Raw genomic sequence first — 16,209 nt, 5'->3', positions numbered from 1 at the left:
CGGGGAAGGGTTCTCCCGTTAGGTGTCACGGCTCACTCCACCAGAGCAGTTGGCGCATCTTGGGCTCGGAGGAATCGCGCTTCGGCTGCACATGTTGTACACACATTCACAAAATTTTACCAGGTGCATACTTATGCATCAGACGCTGCCTTGGGCCGCATGGTCTTGCAAGCGGCACTTTCTTAGATGCCTGCAGGGACGCTTGTTCCATGGGTCTGTGTTTTTTTCCCTCCCTGTGGACTGCTTTTGGACGTCCCACGGTTCCTGTGTCCCCCAATGAATATGGGCGAGAAAACAAAATTTTTGTAAAACTTACCAGTAAAATCTCTTTCTCGCTCTTCACCCACCCAATATTGTTGTTCGACCACAGTTGTGGCAGTTGCTGGTTAGAACCCTGTTGGGTCCTTGGCATGGTTGGTGTTCCATGTTTTTTTGTTAGTTGGCTTGCTTCTCCTACTGCTTGTGCACAAACTGAAGCTCTCTCTCCAGGCTGGTGGGGGTATTGCTGCCAGGGGAGGAGCTAACAGCTTTTACCTAGTGTCAACGCCTCCTAGAGGACATAGCTATACCCACGGTTCCTGTGTCCCCTAATGAAGAGCGAGAAAAAGATTTTACTGGTAAGTTTTACAAAAATCTTGTTTTTTCTAATTCTGGAAAATACTTTAACTATACTACTGCCTCCATCAATTTCCTTTATACGAAATGTGCACAAAAAGAGGAATAAAATAAAGAGATGATACAATAAAGGGACAGATTTACTAATCCTATCTAAAATGTAGACTGCGTAAGGCAGTCTAAAGATGTAGCAAATTTATCAAAGTGGCTCATGCTGGATGATCAGTTTGTTTGAAGGCGACATATTTTTTGGCTTACTTTGCGACAGAATTTTGTGCCAAAGTTTTGATACAAGTTTTCGTGCAAAATGCTATCCCCTTTTCCATTAAGCTATGCCCTCTTTCCGCTAAGGCTCCCACTCCAACCCCATGCAAACCTAGGTGTAGACTAGGACATTAGATGACCCCTGTGCAGGAACAATATAGGGTTCCTTGTTCATTAGCTGCTGAATTTTTGACTATGAAGAGAACTTTCCCTTACAGCTCAATCATTTTCTTCATTGGTGTGCCAATCAGCTACTAATTGTGAGTCATGGAAAGCAGATGGAAATGGGACAGTGTCATAGGAATGGTGAGGTTGTACACAGGTGTTATTTATTTATTTTTTAACTTGGCACTGGCTCCGTCCATTGGGGTTATTGTCTTCTAGGCCGGACAATTTCTAGGGAGTCTCTCACCAGCGACCTCCCTATCCACCTGCTTGCATAGACACATAGATATAGTCCACCTGAGTAAAGGGTTGTTTTTCTTTTGTTGATCTGAGGCTTTATGCCCGAGTTACTAAATAATCAATACTTTTTATTAATATGCAAATTAGGGCTTTGGTGCAATGAGGGCATTACCCTTGTTCTTGTTGCACCCAAGCTACGATCCTTTCTGTGACTAGCCTCCCTGGCTGATTTGATTGACAGGGGAAGGCAGTGACAAAGCAGCAAGAGAGGGGCTGACCACAGAAAGGACTGGAGCTTGTGTGCAACAGAAGCATTGGTTATGCCCTAATTGCACCAAAGGCCTACTTTGTATATTATGAAAAAGTATCCTAAATCAGGAATGGAGCCTCAGATCAACAAAAGAAAAAAAAGTGTTTTAATCAAGTGGACCACAGCTTGGTTCTGTGGAAACAGTTGGATAGAGAGGTCACTGGTGACAGATTACCGTTAAGTATTTCAGTATCCACTTTGGCATTATTTGAATAGGAAGGCCCTGTGTTACCACTGTGCAGTATTTCTATGGGATAGATAACATTTATTGTAGCAGAATATTCTAATATAATCTATGCAGTATGATAGCCGTCTGAGAAGTTTGGATGGAAATTTTATCACAAAAACTCCAATATCTATAATCAGAGATAAGAAATTTGATTCAGGTTCGATTCAGACAATTTGGTCAACTGATTCTACTGAATGGCCTGAAAAGTTGTGTATCACACTCTTAGGACCCCAATTTTTTTCTCTTTAATTTCTCACTTTTATTTTTAAATTAATTCTTCCTCTCTCCAAAATTCACTCAAATGGAATCACCCAAAAAAAAAAATTCTGATCCACCACAAATTTATACAATATTCTGGTCATATCGGATTACTGTAGAATGGATTTTCATGGATGGATCTCTTATGATAACATATATAACTTTTTTTCAGTTGCCATACAAAGATGAAAAACGGAAACCAAGGAAAGAAGGGTGAGTTTACTCATGGATACAAAGCTGTAAATTGTTACAATCTTCATATAATGACATTTTATAATTAAGGCTACTTTCACATTAGTGTTTTCAATTCCGCTATTGAGATCCGTCATAGGATCTCAATAGCGGAAGAAAACGCTTCAATTTTGTCCCCAAGCAGCGGTTTTCTGTCCGCGATGTGGTGCAGAGCAAAACGGATTCGTCCTTACACACAATGTAAGTCAATGGGGACGGATTTGTTTTCTCGGACACAATAGAAAATCGATTCGTCTTCATTGACTTTCAATGGTGTTCATGACGGATCCATCATGGCTATAGAAGACATAATACAACCGGATGCATGCGGTTGTCTTACGGTAACGGAAGCGTTTTTGCAGATCCATGACGGATCCGCAAAAAAAAGCTAATGTGAAAGTAGCCTACATGGTTTGGGTTTGATTCAATTGTTTCTATTCCCAAGATAATTATACTGTAGAGTTGTATTAGGAAATATTACCAAGATAGTTGAGTATTGTCAATAATTGCATACAATTATAATGTTTTATTTCGAATCAATTCTACTGCCTAAATATAGGTGTATTACCTCCAGGATTCTTCCACTGTCTTACAAACACATAAATTGCATGGTCTGATTTGGCACAGAATCCATTCACAAAACCCTAAGCTCTACCTTCATAAAATTTGTAAATTTGTTGTAGAGATTTCAGCGACTGTTCCTTTCATCTGAGTGGGTCTTACAGAAATGTGTTTGCTGCCAAAACATTCAAATGAATAGTAAAGATTTTCCGTCTCAGAAATTTCTGGAACAAATCTGCAGTTTGTGTAGTCTCCCTAGTTACTTGTCTGTATTCCATCCACTTGTTTGAGCATGTGCTCCCCCCAAGTGGGACCCTTCTTCCATTACTGCTTCTAGAGCTGGCCACCCACATGAGAGAACTGTAGGCTGAATGTTCACTCCACAAACAGTAAATGACAGCTCTGCATGAAATTTCTATTAATTTAGGTCTGTCAGTCACACTGTGTATGTGTTAGGGAAGCAGGACTCACAGCCTATCTTTATGAGTCCTAAAGCAGGGGTGTCGAAAGTGTATTTTTCGCCATATAAGACGCACCGGACCATAAGACGCACCTAGGTTTAAGAGGAGGGCAATAAGAAAAAATATTTTTAATTAGACCTCACGTCAGACACCAATCAGACCCCCAATCAGTGGCGTACATAGAGAAGTAAGGGCCCCATAGCAAGGATCTAACCAGGCCCCCACACAGGACAGAAGGGTTTCTGCCTAAAGCCCTTTCAATGACCCTTGGGCCATTTTTCCAGTGCCTCATTTGCTAACAATTGCTCTTTTAGAGGTTAGAGTCCTGACCAGGTTTTCATCTCTAGTAGAAGAGGAGATAATCCAACTAAGACTGGGCCCCCTCTTTCCCTGGGCCCCATAGCAGTCGCATGGTCTGCCGCTAAGGTAGTTACGCCCCTGCCCCCAATGTTAATCAGACCTCAGCTAACAGCCCCAATCAGACCCCCAATGTTAATAAGACCCAAACAAGACCTCAGATCAGACCCCCAATCAGACCTCAGCTCAGACCCCAATGTGAATGACCCCCAATTAGACCTCAGATAAGAGCCCCATGCCTCTTATCAGCCCCCATTGCCTCGAATCAGCCCCAAGCAGCCCCTATAGTCTCTCATATTAGCCCCAGCAGTCCCCATTGCCTCAGATCAGCCCCCAGCAGCCCCATATTGCCTCAGATCAGCGATAAATACGATACACATTGACCACATAGCATTGACCACTTGTGCAGGGGCTTCAATACTCCATGACTTACCAGGAGCAGGTTGAGAACATGAAGTGCTTTTATTATTTGGTCTTCATAATGCACAGTGATGGTGCACACTGTTATTACACAATATAGTGTTAAACACAGTGGCGTGACAGTATTTATTTTATTTATTTTGTTCACTTATATAGCGCTGCTATATTACACATCGCTTTACAGACATCTCACAATCTAAGATCCCTATCAGTATGTCTTTGGAGTGTGTGGGCAAACCGGAGTGCCCGGAGGAAACCCACGCAAACACGGGGAGAACATACAAACCCCATGTAGGTGTTGTCCTCCAGTACATGGATAATAAACGCAGTGATGTCACAGTACAGGGATAATGCACACAGTGATGTCACAGTACAGGCATAATAAACACAGTGATGTCACGGTACAGGGATAATAAACACAGTGATGTCACAGTACAGGGATAATACACACAATGATGTCACAGTACAGGGATAATAAACACAGTGATGTCACAGGACAGGGATAATAAACACAGTGATGTCACAGTACAGGGATATTAAACACAGTGATGTCACAGTGCAGGGATAATGCACACAATGATGTCACAGTACAGGCATAATAAACACAGTGATGTCACAGTACAGGGATAATACACACAGTGATGTCACAGTACAAGGGTAATAAACACAGTGATGTCACAGTACAAGGATAATAAACACAGTGATGTCACAGGACAGGGATAATAAACACAGTGATGTCACAGTACAGGGATATTAAACACAGTGATGTCACAGTGCAGGGATAATGCACACAATGATGTCACAGTACAGGGATAATAAACACAGTGATGTCACAGGACAGGGATAATAAACACAGTGATGTCACAGGACAGGGATAATAAACACAGTGATGTCACAGTATGGCCCATGGCCCTTCCGCTGCCTCCCTCTTGCCCCAACCTGGTGCTGCCTCACCTGGCCTCATTGGTGGTGCACCCCTGCATAGTGAGGTCCCTGAACAAAGTTTATAACCACTGTGATCTCACAATACATGGATAATAAATGCATTTGATGTCAAATTACATGAATAATTTATAACATGATATCATAGCAATAATACACGCAAGAAAAGTCACCATGTACATGTAAAGTGTGACATCACTGTACAGAGAAAAAAGCACTGATGTCACAGTCCAGGAATAATGCAAAAATTAACACTGCACAGAAGGAATCATGCACATAGAAGGTGTTATCATGGGGTTCCATAGTTATAATTGGGTCATTTACCCTAGTCATCACTAACTGCACCTTACGTCTGAGCAGTAATGTACCCTCTTAATTGATGCGCCACATATGAGATTATATGCCTAATACCCTGGCACCCTAAAAACTAGCTTTTTACGTGAAAAAAAAAAGAAACAGATCATAGAAATCCATATATCTCCAAGCTCGGTAACAGTGACTTGATCCAGTCAAATAACACATCACTGGCTGCAGCCCGGAAAGATGATAAAAACAGCTGTGTTGGATGGGAGTAGGTGCAGGAAGAGAGGGTACGTATGTATATATATATATATATATATATATATATATATACATATAACCAAAGAAAAGAACAGCACCTCCAGACAGAATCGCAGGTGCAAGCTACTAAGGCAACAATGTATAAAAACACGAAAAAAGTAGCAGCACACCACTAAATGCACTAAGACTGGGTGAACAGGTGAATGTGTAAACAGGGTCAAATACATGACGCCCATACTTACTATTAAGCGGGGTTAGAAGCTCTTAGCGCATATAATTGATCAAAAATATGTCGGAACTTAGCACTCCCCGCCCACCCCCTGGTGCTTTTAGTCAGAGTAACAATAGAGCTGGACACTCCGTGTTAGAGTAGGTCCTATCTGATTAGAAGCCACCTTGACGTCTGGTTGATGGGCCTGACATATTTTTGATCAATTATATGCGCTAAGAGCTTCTAACCCCGCTTAATAGTAAGTATGGGCGTCATGTATTTGACCCTGTTCACACATTCACCTGTTCACCCAGTCTTAGTGCATTTAGTAGTGTGCTTCTACTTTTTTTGTGTGTATATATATATATACACTGCTCAAAAAAATAAAGGGAACACTTAAACAACACAATGTAACTCCAAGTCAATCACACTTCTGTGAAATCAAACTGTCCACTTAGGAAGCAACACTGAGTGACAATCAATTTCACATGCTGTTGGGCAAATGGGATAGACAACAGGTGGAAATTATAGGCAATTAGCAAGACACCCCCAATAAAGGAGTGGTTCTGCAGGTGGTGACCACAGACCAATTCTCAGTTCCTATGCTTCCTGGCTAATGTTTTGGTCACTTTTGAATTCTGGTGGTGCTTTCACTCTAGTGGTAGCATGAGACAGAGTCTACAACCCACACAAGTGGCTCAGGTAGTGCAGCTTATCCAGGATGGCACTGTCACGGCTGTATGTGGGCAACAATAGTAATACACAGTACAGAGCTACTGACTGGACCCAGAACTAGGGAGGATAACGGGTGACCCCTGTCCGACCCTCAACGCTCTCCCTATTCTGCTAAAGCACATGCCCGGATCCAAATGGCGGAAAGAGGCATGCCCACGTGCCTAAGACTAATGACCACTGTAACCCCTACAATAGTGGAAGGGGCACGGCCACCAGTGCCCTACTCAGTATATGGAGGGAACCGTGGCCACCTCAGATCCAGTCAGAAAATAAACAGGAACACAACAATGTCTGCACACTTAGCTGACGGTGTTGCAGCCGCAGAGAAGACGGATCCAAGGACAGGCTGGCAATATCCGGAGTGCTAGCTGCAGCAGAACACAGGTCCAGTGAACTGATAGCTACAAGTGAAGAAACTAAAGCCAGAGCTACAACTGAAGTGAGAACTATAATCCACATCCTATCATAGGAGGAGGGGTGATATAAAGAGAGGAAAATCAAACACATGAAGGACAGCTGTGGTGAAAGAAACCAAAAGTAAACAGAGTAGTGAGAACTCCTCCCAGCTCTAGTAGTGACATCATCACAGGGGTGGAGAAACAGAGCTGTGAGAACGTCCCAATGCTCTGGTAGTGACAGTACCCCCCCCTCTACGGGTGGACTCCGGACACCCAGGACCCACCTTCTCAGGATGAGCCCTATGAAATGCCCTGATGAGGCGAGTGGCTTTAATGTCCGACACCGGAACCCACATCCTCTCCTCAGGACCATACCCCTTCCAATGAACGAGGTACTGAAGAAAACCGCGGACCATGCGAGAGTCCACAATTCTGGAAACCTCAAACTCCAGATTGCCATCAACCAAAATCGGAGGAGGAGGCAAAGAGGAGGGTACCGTGGGCTGGACATATGGTTTTAAGAGAGATCTGTGAAATACATTATGTATCTTCCAAACCCGTGGAAGATCAAGACGGAAGGCAACAGGATTGATGACTGACAAGATTTTATAAGGCCCAATAAACTTGGGACCCAATTTCCAGGAGGGAACCTTCAACTTAATGTTTCTAGTAGACAACCACACCAGATCACCCACATTCAGGTCCGGACCAGGCACACGTCTCTTATCAGCCACACGCCTATACCTCTCACTCATCTTTTTAAGATTACCCTGAATCTTTTGCCAAATGGTAGACAAAGACGAGGAAAATCTCTCCTCCTCAGGTAAACCAGAAAGAGCCCCTCCCGAGAATGTCCCAAACTGTGGATGGAACCCATATGCACCAAAGAATGGTGACTTATCAGAAGATTCCTGACGACGGTTGTTCAGAGCAAACTCAGCAAGAGGGAGAAATGAACACCAATCCTCCTGGTTCTCTGAAACAAAACAGCGCAAATATGTCTCCAGATTCTGATTGAGGCGCTCAGTCTGACCATTCGACTGCGGATGAAAAGCAGAAGAGAAGGACAGCCGAACCCCCAGGCGAGAACAGAAAGCCTTCCAGAACCTGGACACAAACTGCGAGCCTCTATCGGAAACAATATCAGAGGGAATGCCGTGCAATTTAACAATATGGTCGACAAAAGCTTGCGCCAACGTTTTAGCATTAGGTAAACCAGGGAAAGGTACGAAATGAGCCATCTTGCTAAAACGGTCCACCACCACCAGGATCACCGACTTCCCCGAGGAACGAGGAAGATCCGTGATAAAGTCCATGGACAGGTGTGTCCAAGGACGGGAAGGAATGGGTAACGGGAGAAGGGAACCTGAAGGCCGTGAACGAGGGACCTTAGCGCGAGCGCACGTCTCACAAGCAGCCACAAAACCCTCCACCGACTTACGAAGTGCCGGCCACCAAAATCTCCGAGCAATGAGATCCACCGTGGCTCTACTCCCGGGGTGACCAGCAAGAACCGTATCATGATGCTCCTTAAAGAGTTTGTGACGTAGCTCAGGAGGCACGAACAACTTCCCAGAAGGACAACGGGCAGGTGTCTCAGTCTGGGCAGCCAGGACCTCGGCCTCCAAATCGGAATATAGAGCAGAAACAACTACCCCCTCCGCCAAAATGGGACCTGGGTCCTCAGAGTTTCCTCCTCCCGGAAAACAGCGAGAGAGAGCATCAGCCTTCACATTTTTTATCCCAGGTCGGAATGTAACAACAAAATTGAATCTGGAGAAGAACAGAGACCATCTGGCCTGTCTCGGATTCATACGCCTGGCCGACTCCAAGTATGCCAGATTCTTATGGTCGGTAAAAACGGTGATAGGGTGCCTGGCCCCCTCCAACCAATGGCGCCATTCCTCGAAAGCCAACTTGATGGCCAACAACTCCCTATCGCCCACATCATAGTTTCTCTCTGCCGGGGAGAGTTTTTTAGAGAAAAAAGCACAGGGTCGCCACTTGGCAGGGGAAGGGCCCTGGGACAAAACCGCACCCACACCCACCTCGGAAGCATCCACCTCAACAATAAAAGGTAAGGAAACATCGGGATGCACCAAGACGGGAGCAGACGCAAAATTCTCTTTAATCTTAGAAAAGGCTACAAGCGCCTCCTCCGACCAAGAGGAAAAATCCGCCCCCTTTTTTGTCATGTCAGTGAGGGGTTTGACAACAGAGGAATAATTCAAAATGAACTTTCTGTAATAGTTCGCAAAACCCAGAAAGCGCATCAATGCCTTCTGATTCTCAGGAAGCTCCCACTCAAGTACAGCACGGACCTTCTCGGGATCCATGCGAAAACCAGAAGCAGAGAGGAGAAAACCCAGAAATTGAATCTCCGATACCATAAAAAGACATTTCTCCAGCTTGGCGTACAATTTATTTTCCCGCAGAATCTGCAGAACCTGAAAAAGATGATCCTGATGGGTCTGAACATCAGGGGAAAAAATCAAAATATCATCAAGATACACCAATACAAATTTCCCCATTAAATGATAGAAAATACTATTAACAAAATGCTGAAAGACGGCCGGAGCATTCATCAGGCCGAAAGGCATAACGAGATTCTCGAAATGCCCGTCAGGGGTATTAAAGGCCGTTTTCCATTCATCCCCCTCTCTGACCCTGACCAGGTTGTACGCGCCTCTCAAATCCAATTTGGAAAACACCTTGGCCCCAACAATTTGATTGAAGAGGTCCGGGATCAGAGGAAGGGGATAGGGATCGCGAATCGTGATACGGTTCAGCTCCCTAAAATCTAGGCAAGGTCTCATATGCCCCTTTTCGAGACTCTCGGAGATGTAAGTTCGCATAGCGATTCTTTCCGGTTGTGAGAGATTGTAGAGGCGTGCTTTTGGCAGCTTGGCGCCGGGAATGAGGTTAATGGGACAGTCAAACTCCCGGTGAGGAGGTAGCTCCTGAACACCGCTCTCGGAAAACACGTCCGAGAAATCAGAGAGAAATGATGGCACCGTTTTAGTAGACACCTCTGCAAAAGTCGCTGTGAGACAATTCTCTCTACAAAAGTCACTCCACTCATTTATTTGCCTTCCTTGCCAATCAATAGTGGGGTTATGTCTAGTGAGCCAGGGTAACCCCAAAACTAGAGGAGACGGCAATCCGTTAAGGACAAAACAAGATATATCCTCCACATGAGTGTCACCTACAGCTAGCCGGATATTGTGAACAATGCCTTTCAGAGATCTCTGTGAGAGTGGAGCAGAGTCAATAGCAAAAACAGGTATATCTTTATCTAATGTGCAAACCTGAAAACCATGCATGGCTACAAATTGAGTGTCAATAAGATTGACGGCCGCTCCACTATCGACAAAAATCTCACAAGAAATGACTTTGCTCTCTAGCGCCACCCTGGCAGACAGGAGAAAACGGGAACTGCAGGTCAGAGGAAAAGCATCAAATCCTACATCAACTTTGCCCAAAGTAGCAGATGAAGCAGAACTTGATGATTTACCTTTTGAGATTTTTCTCTTATTATCGCTCTTAGTACGGTTCAAGAATCTCCTAGATGGACAAACATTTGCCAAATGACCTATGCCCCCACAACAAAAACAGACCATACTCTGAGGACTAAATCCTCTTTTATCAGGGGCAAGTCGAGCTAGCTGCATGGGCTCCTCCTCAGAGGGGAGCGAGACAGGATGAGGCCCCTGCACACTGAATGAGTCCGCACCACTTCCCCTAGACTGACAATGGCTGGACAGAGAGGTCTCGTTTCTTTCTCTTAGACGCCTGTCAAGGCGTACCGCCAATGACATGGCAGACTCTAAGGACGTTGGTCTCTCATGGAAAGCAAACGCATCTTTTAATCTCTCCGAGAGACCATGACAGAACTGACTCCGGAGTGCAGCATCATTCCAACCCGAATCAGCTGCCCATCTCCGAAATTCAGAACAATAAAGCTCCGCAGACCGTTTGTTCTGGCATAAAACACGTAGGTTAGATTCGGCCAGAGCAACACGATCCGGGTCATCATAAATCTGCCCCAGGGCCACAAAAAATCCCTCCACGGATCGAAGGGAGGGATCCCCTGATGGCAGCGAAAAAGCCCAAGTCTGAGCATTACCCCTGAGCAGGGAGATGACAATCCTCACCCTCTGCTCTTGATTACCAGAAGAGTGAGGACACAAGCAAAAATGGAGTTTGCATGCCTCTCTGAAACGAACAAAATTCTCACTGCCCCCGGAGAACGTCTCCGGAAGTGAGACCTTTGGCTCGCAACAGACTCCATGAGCCGGAGGAGGGCCCAATGCTTGAAGCTGAGTCATAGATTGACGGAGATCCGCTACTTCCAAAGAAAGACCCTGCATGCGGTCAACCAGGCCAGAAAGCGGATCCATGTCAAAAAAGGACGGTTTTGGTGGATTATAATGTCACGGCTGTATGTGGGCAACAATAGTAATACACAGTACAGAGCTACTGACTGGACCCAGAACTAGGGAGGATAACGGGTGACCCCTGTCCGACCCTCAACGCTCTCCCTATTCTGCTAAAGCACATGCCCGGATCCAAATGGCGGAAAGAGGCATGCCCACGTGCCTAAGACTAATGACCACTGTAACCCCTACAATAGTGGAAGGGGCACGGCCACCAGTGCCCTACTCAGTATATGGAGGGAACCGTGGCCACCTCAGATCCAGTCAGAAAATAAACAGGAACACAACAATGTCTGCACACTTAGCTGACGGTGTTGCAGCCGCAGAGAAGACGGATCCAAGGACAGGCTGGCAATATCCGGAGTGCTAGCTGCAGCAGAACACAGGTCCAGTGAACTGATAGCTACAAGTGAAGAAACTAAAGCCAGAGCTACAACTGAAGTGAGAACTATAATCCACATCCTATCATAGGAGGAGGGGTGATATAAAGAGAGGAAAATCAAACACATGAAGGACAGCTGTGGTGAAAGAAACCAAAAGTAAACAGAGTAGTGAGAACTCCTCCCAGCTCTAGTAGTGACATCATCACAGGGGTGGAGAAACAGAGCTGTGAGAACGTCCCAATGCTCTGGTAGTGACAGGCACATCAATACGAGCAGTGGCAAGAAGGTTTGCTGTGTCTGTCAGCGTAGTGTCCAGAGCATGAAGGCGCTACCAGGAGACAGGCCAGTACATCAGGAGACGTAGAGGAGGCCGTAGGAGGGCAACAACCCAGCAGCAGGACCGCTACCTCCGCCTTTGTGCAAGGAGGAACAGGAGGAGCACTGCCACAGCCCTGCAAAATGACCTCCAGCAGGCCACAAATGTGCATGTGTCTGCTCAAACGGTCAGAAACAGACTCCATGAGGGTGATATGAGGGCCCGACGTCCACAGGTGGGGGTTGTGCTTACAGCCCAACACCGTGCAGGACGTTTGGCATTTGCCAGAGAACACCAAGATTGGCAAATTCGCCACTGGCGCCCTGTGCTCTTCACAGATGAAAGCAGGTTCACACTGAGCACATGTGACAGACGTGACAGAGTCTGGAGACGCCATGGAGAACGTTCTGCTGCCTGCAACATCCTCCAGCATGACCGGTTTGGCATTGTGTCAGTAATGGTGTGGGTATATATACAAGAAATCCGCAGCACTCGTCAATGTGATAAATCCAAGGTGGTTTATTCCATATACAGCAAGATGGTGCGACGTTTCGACCTAACCCGGTCTTTCTCAAGGTTGCTTGAGAAAGACCGGGTTAGGTCGAAACGTCGCACCATCTTGCTGTATATGGAATAAACCACCTTGGATTTATCACATTGACGAGTGCTGCGGATTTCTTGTATATATATTCTGACGTTGGGATCATCAGCCAGGGTCCCCATCTGCGTGCACCACTACCGTCAAGGTATTTTCCTGAATGGCTTTCCCTTATGTGGGACAGTAGTGCTGCCAAACCGTTTTGTATATTGCAGTAATGGTGTGGGGTGGCATTTCTTTGGAGGGCCGCACAGCCTTCCATGTGCTCGCCAGAGGTAGCCTGACTGCCATTAGGTACCGAGATGAGATCCTCAGACCCCTTGTGAGACCATATGCTGGTGCGGTTGGCCCTGGGTTCCTCCTAATGCAAGACAATGCTAGACCTCATGTGGCTGGAGTGTGTCAGCAGTTCCTGCAAGACGAAGGCATTGATGCTATGGACTGGCCCACCCGTTCCCCAGACCTGAATCCAATTGAGCACATCTGGGATATCATGTCTCGCTCTATCCACCAACGTCACGTTGCACGACCGACTGTCCAGGAGTTGGCAGATGCTTTAGTCCAGGTCTGGGAGGAGATCCCTCAGGAGACCGTCCGCCACCTCATCAGGAGCATGCACAGGCATTGTAGGGAGGTCATACAGGCACGTGGAGGCCACACACACTACTGAGCCTCATTTTGACTTGTTTTAAGGACATTACATCAAAGTTGGATCAGCCTGTAGTGTGTTTTTCCACTTTAATTTTAAGTGTGACTCCAAATCCAGACCTCCATGGGTTGAAAAATTTGATTTCCATTTTTTTATTATTGTGTGATTTTGTTGTCAGCACAGTCAATTATGTAAAGAACAAAGTATTTCAGAAGAATATTTAATTAACTCAGATCTAGGATGTGTTATTTTTGTGTTCCCTTTATTTTTTGGAGCAGTGTATATATATATATATATATATATATATATATATATATATACAGTACAGACCAAAAGTTTGGACACACCTTCTCATTCAAACAGTTTTCTTTATTTTCATGACTATGAAAATTGTAGATTCACACTGAAGGCATCAAAACTATGAATTAACACATGTGGAATTATATACATAATAAACAAGTGTGAAACAACTGAAAATATGTCATATTCCATGTTCTTCAAAGTAGCGACCTTTTGCTTTGATTACTGCTTTGCACACTCTTGGCATTCTCTTGATGAGCTTTAAGAGGTAGTCCCCTGAAATGGTTTTCACTTCACAGGTGTGCCCTGTCAGGTTTAATAAGTGGGATTTCTTGCCTTATAAATGGGGTTGGGACCATCAGTTGCGTTGAGGAGAAGTCAGGTGGATACACAGCTGATAGTCCTACTGAATAGACTGTTAGAATTTGTGTTATGGCAAGAAAAAAGCAGCTAAGTAAAGAAAAACGAGTGGCCATCATTACTTTAAGAAATGAAGGTCAGTCAGTCAGCCGAAAAATTGGGAAAACTTTGAAAGTAAGGGCTATTTGACCATGAAGGAGAGTGATGGGGTGCTGCACCAGATGACCTGGCCTCCACAGTCACCGGACCTGAACCCAATCGAGATGGTTTGGGGTGAGCTGGACCGCAGAGTGAAGGCAAAAGGGCCAACAAGTGCTAAGCATCTCTGGGAACTCCTTCAAGACTGTTGGAAGACTATTTCAGAGGACTACCTCTTGAAGCTCATCAAGAGAATGCCAAGAGTGTGCAAAGCAGTAATCAAAGCAAAAGGTGGCTAGTTTGAAGAACCTAGAATATTACATATTTTCAGTTGTTTCACACTTGTTTGTTATGTATATAATTCCACATGTGTTAATTCATAGTTTTGATGCCTTCATAGTCCTGAAAATAAAGAAAACTCTTTGAATGAGAAGGTGTGTCCAAACTTTTGGTCTGTACTGTATATAGACATTACCAGCCCCCCTATCACTTTGGTGAAATAAAAAAAAATTCTACATGAGCACAAAAGCCTATTTTGCCCTAACACCCATCATATTGTTATAAATATGACGTAGCCCTTAAAATTCCTTCCAAATTCCATCCGAAGGCGGGATCTGCTTGTTAACCTGCTCTCAAGTGTTTACCTACAAACTCTAACTCCCTAGAACGCTCGATAAAATGGACAAAGGACATTTTGTTTTCTTCACAGTCAAGGCAAAGTGTTGGAATCGGAAGATTATTATAGAGAAATTTATTGCAAACATTCTTTGTCAATAAATAATCCAAAAACAGATGATGGGTTTTCTGCCATGGAATTTTCTCTCCTAAACCCAAGCGAGAGGTAACAAATGCTTTTCCTAAGCTGCTCGTCCGGGTGAATGCTGCTGCTCATACATCCTAACCATGTCAGAGGGACCGTCGTTCTAGAGAACTGGTTAGAATGGATGGGTCGAAGTGCTGACTTTAGAAACTGCTGTGCTACTGGCAAGGACTGTTTCTAGGTAGGAGATCCTATCACTCCATACAATGGGCATGCAGATGTACATTATATGCACTGTATAAGAATATTTTCCAATTCCCCTAAAATCCTTTTCCTGGAACCATCTAAACTTCAGTTCTTATGATATAAATGATAATACATATAAATGATTCCATATGTGGCTCCATTGTTTGAGGACTTTTACTGTCAGTATCTAAATTTCGCCTAGAAATTGCCCATTTGCTAGATTTTGAAAGCCATGGAAATAAAAAGCAGAGCCGGGTTTACAACCTTAATTCTCATTGACAAAGCCAAAGAGAGGTAATATGCATTCACATTCAATTCACCCTTGTATGCCATTTTACTGCTTTCCTCATAGATGAGTAAGGCCTGGCGCACACATCTTTATTACAGACGTGTATTGTACATTTAGGTAATACACCTCCCATAGCCTGCAAAGATTGTATACTGTACATGCTGTATGAGCTCATCATAAAAAAAATGAATGACATTCTCGACCAAAAGCGGGTAACCTGGTGCCATGCAATGAGGACTTCTTGTGCTTCCATATAGACTTCATAGACATTGGCCTTACTTTGTCTATAATGTGCTTTACTTATACTATTTTGTACTTACCCAGCATTTACAGCATCATTATCCCTAAACATATGTACACCATAAAATGCTGTTTAAAGTCCATCTGTCTGCAGATTTGTTCCTACGAAACTGGCTGACCTGTTACATGTGCTCTTGGCAGCTGGTGCAGAGGTAGTGGTTGTACCTGGATCTTGATGCCTGACGAGCCCCAAAGTTCCCTTTGCTACATAAGAAGGCACAAGAATTATAAATGGCACATGGTAAGACAGGTGGCCTTTGACATTGAGGCCTAACAGCTTGAAGCTATGCCTTGGGCGCTATTTTACACTTAGTGCATCTTGCTCCCCTTCCATGTGGTAAATCATTCCAATAATCTATGAGGAATGGCCATTTAAAGGTGTTGTCTGCAACTTATCAAATCTGTTTTTGTTAGAACGTTCCAAGAAAATAAGCTGATGAAAAATTGTCCTGCAGAGACTTCTAGCAGTTAGCTAT

The 16,209-nt window shown here is 44.6% G+C and overlaps 1 protein-coding gene across 1 annotated transcript in view; it reads left to right on the top strand.

Moving 5' to 3' along the window:
* The window catches only part of MYO3A (myosin IIIA), a 269,541-nt gene that overhangs the window by 252,793 nt on the left and 539 nt on the right, over window positions 1-16,209 (top strand). Inside the window, exons 32-33 of the mRNA XM_040434050.1 lie at window positions 2,254-2,294; window positions 14,848-14,979. Of these exons, the coding sequence (XP_040289984.1) occupies window positions 2,254-2,294; window positions 14,848-14,979 (173 nt within the window). The remainder of the gene's footprint in view (window positions 1-2,253; window positions 2,295-14,847; window positions 14,980-16,209) is intronic.

Source organism: Bufo bufo, chromosome 5 (assembly GCF_905171765.1).
Source record: "Bufo bufo chromosome 5, aBufBuf1.1, whole genome shotgun sequence".
Classification (NCBI taxonomy): domain Eukaryota; kingdom Metazoa; phylum Chordata; class Amphibia; order Anura; family Bufonidae; genus Bufo; species Bufo bufo.
This window is presented reverse-complemented; position numbering and strand designations above follow the sequence as displayed.